The sequence below is a fragment of the Sinocyclocheilus anshuiensis genome, unplaced genomic scaffold (genome assembly GCF_001515605.1).
Source record: "Sinocyclocheilus anshuiensis isolate Anshui unplaced genomic scaffold, SAMN03320099.WGS_v1.1 scaffold58, whole genome shotgun sequence".
Classification (NCBI taxonomy): domain Eukaryota; kingdom Metazoa; phylum Chordata; class Actinopteri; order Cypriniformes; family Cyprinidae; genus Sinocyclocheilus; species Sinocyclocheilus anshuiensis.
Genome location: NW_015547688.1, coordinates 1,969,349 through 1,975,941, shown reverse-complemented (window position 1 = coordinate 1,975,941; position 6,593 = coordinate 1,969,349). Strand labels below are relative to the sequence as shown.

At 39.6% G+C, this 6,593-nt stretch overlaps 1 protein-coding gene across 1 annotated transcript in view; it reads left to right on the top strand.

Annotated features, from left to right (window-relative positions):
* The window catches only part of LOC107703394 (integrator complex subunit 1-like), a 39,053-nt gene that overhangs the window by 6,049 nt on the left and 26,411 nt on the right, over positions 1–6,593 (top strand). Inside the window, exons 7-21 of the mRNA XM_016506006.1 lie at positions 588–774; positions 868–1,013; positions 1,120–1,261; positions 1,448–1,624; positions 1,712–1,820; positions 1,908–2,028; positions 2,416–2,493; positions 2,574–2,731; positions 2,859–2,955; positions 3,817–3,908; positions 3,994–4,054; positions 4,135–4,332; positions 4,532–4,661; positions 4,751–4,930; positions 6,366–6,515. Coding sequence (XP_016361492.1) covers positions 588–774; positions 868–1,013; positions 1,120–1,261; positions 1,448–1,624; positions 1,712–1,820; positions 1,908–2,028; positions 2,416–2,493; positions 2,574–2,731; positions 2,859–2,955; positions 3,817–3,908; positions 3,994–4,054; positions 4,135–4,332; positions 4,532–4,661; positions 4,751–4,930; positions 6,366–6,515 — 2,026 coding nt within the window. The remainder of the gene's footprint in view (positions 1–587; positions 775–867; positions 1,014–1,119; positions 1,262–1,447; positions 1,625–1,711; positions 1,821–1,907; positions 2,029–2,415; positions 2,494–2,573; positions 2,732–2,858; positions 2,956–3,816; positions 3,909–3,993; positions 4,055–4,134; positions 4,333–4,531; positions 4,662–4,750; positions 4,931–6,365; positions 6,516–6,593) is intronic.

Genomic DNA, 6,593 nt, shown 5'->3' with positions numbered 1-6,593 from the left:
GTTGCAGTCTGTCAGTCATATAATGGAAGTGAATGGGAATCACGGCACCATTGACACTCTAGCTACAATCTCAATTACGAGTGTCAATGGTGCATTTGAGAGATAGGTGGCGGTAATGCACTTATAAGTCTGCGATCCGCCGTAAGGCAAGAAGAAGAAGAAGAAGAAGACGTGTCACGCGCCGGCTCTCAAAGACATGCTCAGGACACGCTCAAGACAGTAAAAAACGATATAAATACTGTTCAGTTTCTTGCACAGACTGATCGTTTCGTGTCTTTACACATCAATGTATCGTCACGAGCCGCAGGGTTTAATTTGGTTTTGTTTGTGTATGTTTTTTTGACTCTCAAAGCCGTGATTCCCATTCACTTCCATTATAAGACTGACAGACTGCAACGGTTTGAGTTAAAAATCTTCGTTTGCGTTCTACTGAAGAAACAAAGTCACCTACATCTTGGATGCCCTGGGGGTAAGCAGATAAACATCACACTTTCATTTTTGGGTGAACTATCCCTTTAAGTAGTGTATTAGATTTTTCTGTGGTATTGAAATTGATGTTGAGAATAGTCAAATTTCTCCGGCTTCAGGTATGACGAGCTGGCTGAAAGTGTGGAGGAGTATGTATTGGACGTTTTGAGGGACCAGCTGAACCGTCGCCAGCCCATGGATAACGTGTCCAGGAACCTTCTGCGCCTTCTCACGGCCACCTGTGGTTATAAAGAGGTCCGACTGATGGCCGTGCAGAGACTCGAAATGTGGTTACAGAATCCTAAGGTACAAAAATGTTGACAAAAGAGAGGAAGCGTCATTGTCTGAGAGTATGAAACCACATACCTAAAGGTTTGTTTTTGTTTGGTGATTCTCCAGCTGACTCGGCCAGCACAGGATCTTCTGATGTCTTTGTGCATGAACTGTAATACACACGGCTCAGACGACATGGAGGTCATCTCGAACCTCATCAAGATCCGCCTCAAACCTAAAGTTCTCCTCAACCACTACATGCTGTGTGTCAGGTCAGCATTACTCCTTCAGACCTGAAGTCTCAGTTTATACTCTGCATAATTGTAAGTCAGTACTGTAAAGCTGAAATGCTTTTTTAATGTTTCTCATGTTCTGCAGGGAGCTTTTGAATGCTCACCGAGATAATTTGGGCACTATGGTGAAGTTTGTGATCTTTAACGAGCTGTCAAATGCCAGAAATCCCAATAATATGCAAGTGCTCCATACAGTTCTGCAACATAGCCCAGAGCAGGCACCCAAGGTGACTTTTCAACCAACCTTATTGGGTTCATGCACATGTACAAATCACTGTCATTATTGCTAATACTTCTTTCCAAAAGCCCTAACCCTAAGTATCAAACTTTGCCGTATTACATATGTATTATTTACATGAAGTCGAGACCCGAGAACTTAAGTTGAATAACATTTTCTTTTGTTTTTGTTTCAGCTTCTGGCCATGGTGTTCCAGGACCTGCTGACCAATAAGGATGACTACCTGCGGGCCTCGCGCGCCTTGCTCAGGGAAATCATTAAACAGACCAAACATGAGATCAACTTCCAGTCTTTCTGTTTAGGCCTCATGCAGGAGAGGAAAGAGGCCAGTTATGTGGACATGGAGTTTAAAGTAAGGGCTATATAGCTGTATTTATTATCTGTATAAAATGTGATTTGATGCTTTGCCTGTACATAATTTTCTTTGTTTCCATCTCAGGAGCGTTTTGTCATCCAAGTGACGGATCTCTTGACAGTGTCCATGATGCTGGGGATCACGGCTCAGGTCAAAGAGGCCGGCATCGCCTGGGACAAAGGAGAGAAGAAGAGTAAGAGGTTTTTTTTGTTTCTCTCAGTGCATCATATATACAAAATTCAAAACTATTTATGCTAATGAGGATGCATATGTATTTCAGATCTGGAGGTGCTGAGGTCCTTTCAAAACCAGATTGCTGCCATCCAGAGAGATGCTGTGTGGTGGCTGCACTCCGTGGTACCCACCATCAGTAAAGTGGGACCTAAAGACTATGTGCACTGGTATGAATCAGCTGTATGTAGGACTGGTGTTATTATTGTTAATGGTCAGTAAATATTCTAAAGCTTAAATAAAATAAAATACAAATGAAAAACAGCTTTATGAAACATATATACCAAAATAGATGGAAAACATAAATTAACACTATTAGGACTAATTTAAATAACACTATAGGACTAATTTAAAGAGGACATATGTATCATAATTTATAATTTAAAGCGATATATTGCACCAAAAACATAATTTATTTGATATTTCCTGACCATTTAACACTCTTGTTGGACCCTTAAAATTAATCTAGTACTTTTCTGGCTGCTTGTAAGACTATGTAAATGCCTTTACATATAGCAGATTGTTATTTTACTGATTGTTTCATTGTGTTTCAACAGTCTACACAAAGTGCTTTTTACAGAGCAGCCTGAGACGTATTACAAATGGGACAACTGGCCGCCTGAGAGTGACAGAAAGTAAGATGTCAATCTCTGCTTAAACTTCTTACAGATAAAATGTTTTTAATACATTCTAAAGCATCCCTCTTGTTTGTTAGTTTCTTTCTTCGGCTGTGCTCAGAGGTTCCTCTACTGGAGGACACGCTGATGCGCATCTTGGTGATAGGTCTGTCTCGTGATCTGCCCCTGGGCCCAGCTGACGCCATGGAGCTGGCCGATCACCTGGTGAAGAGAGCTGCAGGAGTTCAGTCTGATGGTAAGATAGTGCTCTTGCTTAGACACATATTTTAACGATTAAAAATAGCTCAGATTATTTTTAGAAGTGGTCTGTTTTTAAAAATGGTTGTATGGTGATGTTTGTCTTCTCACATCATGAACTGTAGACTTGGAAGTGTTGCGAGTCGAGAGGATCCAACTCATTGATGCTGTGCTGAACCTGTGCACTTACCATCACCCAGAAAACATCCAGCTGCCTGCAGGGTATGGCCTTTACCTTTCACCGAGTTTACTCCCTGCTGTTTCACTTCTGTTGTATTATGCAGTGATCCATCAGCTTTATATTGCCAAGTAATTACTGGGTGTCATGGACTATTTGTGACCCTGGACCACAAAACCAGTCATAAGGGTCAATTTTTCGAAATTGAGATTTATACATCCATTGATAAGCTTTCCATTGATGTATGGTTTGTTAGGATAGGAAAATATTTGTACGCTGTAGAATCTACATTTGTTATTGTATTTCTGATGTTATCTATTTTATCAGTGAAGAAATTCATAAAGTCATTACTATTAAACTGTGAGGAAATATTTAGATCGGGTGGCGTCTGGTTATTTGTTAATCTAGCCACTGTGCTGAATAAAAACCTTGGATTGTTTTGGTTGTTTTCGATGAGTTTGTGGATATGCTCAGCCCTGGCAGCTTTTAGAGCCTGTCTGTAGCTGGACATACTGTTTTTCCACGCAATTCTAAAAACTTCCAAGTTAGTTTTTCTCCTGTTCAAATGAAGTTCTTAGCAATGCATATTACTAATCAAAAATTAAGTTTTGATATATTTACAGTAGGAAATTTATAAAATATATTAATGGAACATGATCTTTCCTTAATATCCTAATGATTTTTGGCATTAAAAAAAAATAATAATTTTGACCCATACAATGTATTTTTGGCTATTGTTACAAATATACCCCAGCGACTTAAGACTGGTTTTGTGGTCCAGGGTCACATTTGCATTGAAAGTTTAAGCTACATTGTGGTCTGTGCACTCCTGGCATCCAGTACTCTATTTGTGGGCTGTTTATTCCTCAGAGAGGTGAAATACTTTATTAAATGTTCCATTTCAGCTATCAACCTCCAAATCTGGCCATATCAACTCTTTACTGGAAGGCCTGGCTGCTGCTGCTTTTGGTCGCAGCGTTCAACCCACAGAAAATTGGTGAGGCCAGATATGATGCAATACTTGCATTTCATCGTAACATCTCATTAGAATGCCATCATATCGCTGTCGTTAATGGTTTCAGGTTTGGCAGCGTGGGATGGTTACCCCACTCTGAAAATGCTCATGGAAATGGTTATGACAAAGTAAGTGTTCTGCATATCGTGTTGAAATGTGGTTTCATGGATATATCGGCACCTGACACTTTCTTTTGCTCTCTTCTCAGTAACTACTCCTATCCTCCATGCACGGTGGCCGATGAGGAGACCAAAACTGAGATGATCAACAGAGAGCTGCAGATCTCCCAGAAGGAGAGGCAGGAGATCCTGGCCTTTGAGAGCCACCTGGCAGCCGCCTCCACCAAACAGACCATAACAGAGAACAACAGCCTCCTGCTGTCCCAGCTCACCAGCCTCGACCCAAAGTATGACTTCCTTTTTGTGACTGTAGTGAAAATCTAACATTTACATCTATGCAATGTGACTTGCAATAGAGGGGCAAAGCAATTTGTCAAAGAAACAACAATATTTGTCATATTCAATGCCAGGTGTATTAGACAACTATACAACTAGATTAGGATGTTTATAAAGATATACTGACCCAGTCTTTTATTCTATGCTCAGGGGCCCCCCTCGTAGGCCACCACCTCAAGTCCTGGATCAAGTAAAGAGTCTGAACCAGTCTCTGCGTCTGGGCCATCTTCTCTGCCGCAGCCGCAACCCCGACTTCCTGCTCAATATTATCCAGAGACAAGTACATGCTCTCATATACTAGCAGAGCTGTTCTTTATGAAGAGCCATGTTTAAGGGACTTTCTAAATGTCTAATTTTTTGTCCATCCAGGCCTCTTCTCAGTCTATGCCGTGGCTGGCTGATCTCGTCCAGTCCAGTGAAGGGTCCTTGGATGTGCTGCCCGTTCAGTGCCTCTGTGAATTCCTCCTCCACGATGCAGCTGATGACTCCTCCTCTGTTGATGATGAGGAGGAAGGAGAGAGTAAAGAGCAGCGAGCAAAGAAAAGACAGGTAAAACTCAGCCATGACTGCACATTGGTGGTCTTTTTTAAATATTTTTTTTCTCCTGAAGTCGTCTTGTAATGTTAGTCAAGGAATCTTAAACCAAAGTTTTATATGACCATTTTTTCAAATCCTTACTGTAGTAATTTACACATTGATAGGGTTAGGTTGGTCCAAAATGCAAAATATATACAAATAAATAAATATGATAAATAAAAACACATGTATTATGATAAAATAATATATCATAAAGATTAGGGGTGTGACGAGATCTCGTGAGTCGTGGCACAAGATCTCGCGAGATCCGATGTGTCTCGCGAGATCTGACTGGTCTCGTGAGAACGTGACGATGTCCTCGCAAGACCTTTCAGATATACTGTATTTGCATTACACTGGCTCGTTCACCAGTGGTGGTATGTAAGATATTTTATGTTCACAACAGGCAAGTGGCCGCATGAATAGCGGGAAAATTACGCAGTGTAGTCTTTATCCAGTCATAAAAACAGAATTCACAGTTTAACGTGGAATGTCACGGAATTTGTCAAATTTTGAATGAATTAATCAAAAGTAGGTCATTACACTTAAATCAAATCACGATATGGACTAGTATCTGTAAATATTAAGCCGCAAAAGTCGATTTAAATATGAATCCTGCATGTTCTGCGTGTCTCTGTTAATGAATGGCGTGACACTTGCAGTGATTTCAGCTTCTGCCGTCTCACTAAATGAGGACGTAAACACATCTCCAGAACTGCTCTGAGAGTCACTTCATGAGCATTTTAGCGTTTGATTTGAGTAAAACTAGCGTCATATCACATACACAGAACTGTAAAGGTATTCACGGCAACCAGTCAAAATAAAAGTCCGGTTTGATTTGAAGAATGATAAATTAAATTAATGTTTTATGCCTTCATTTGATAACCAGAAAAATGTAAATACACAACACAGAATCTCTGAAGGAAAAAAAAAAATCACAAGGCTACTTTAAGAAAAACAAAATGAATAAATTAAGTTGTTTTATGCATTCAAATAATTAGGCATACTAAAACACAGAATTTGGTAAATTATAAAAAATATAAATAATATGGTGAGAAAAAATAAAACATTTCACAGGGCCCTAAACATGTAATATTTGTTAAACTTTTAATAAATTGATGTGAAAATGTATGAGTTTCATGATTTTAATTAATAAGACATGCTTTTTAATTAATACAATTTAATTTAACTATTAAAAAGGAGTCGAGAAAAATTCAAACGGAATCCAGAAAAATTCAAACTGAATTTAGGAAACTATTTAGGCTCTAACTATCCCTCAGCCTTGCCGATGCTGAAAATTCAGCTTTACTATCACAGGAATAAATTACATTTTAAAATATATATATAAAAAAAAATAATTTCTGTTTTTACTGTATTTTTTGGTTTTCTCCTCATCTTTCCCTGTCAGAGGCAGCAGAAACAGCGGCAGCTTCTTGGACGGCTCCAGGACCTACTTCTGGGTCCTAAGGCTGATGAACAGACCACATGTGAAGTCTTGGACTACTTCCTGCGGCGTCTCAGTTCTTCTCAGGTGGCCTCTAGGGTGCTGGCCATGAAGGTGCGGAGTTAATTAAAGGGGTCCTATTATGCTTTTTCACTTTTTCAACTTTAGTTAGTCTGTAATGTTGCTGTTTGA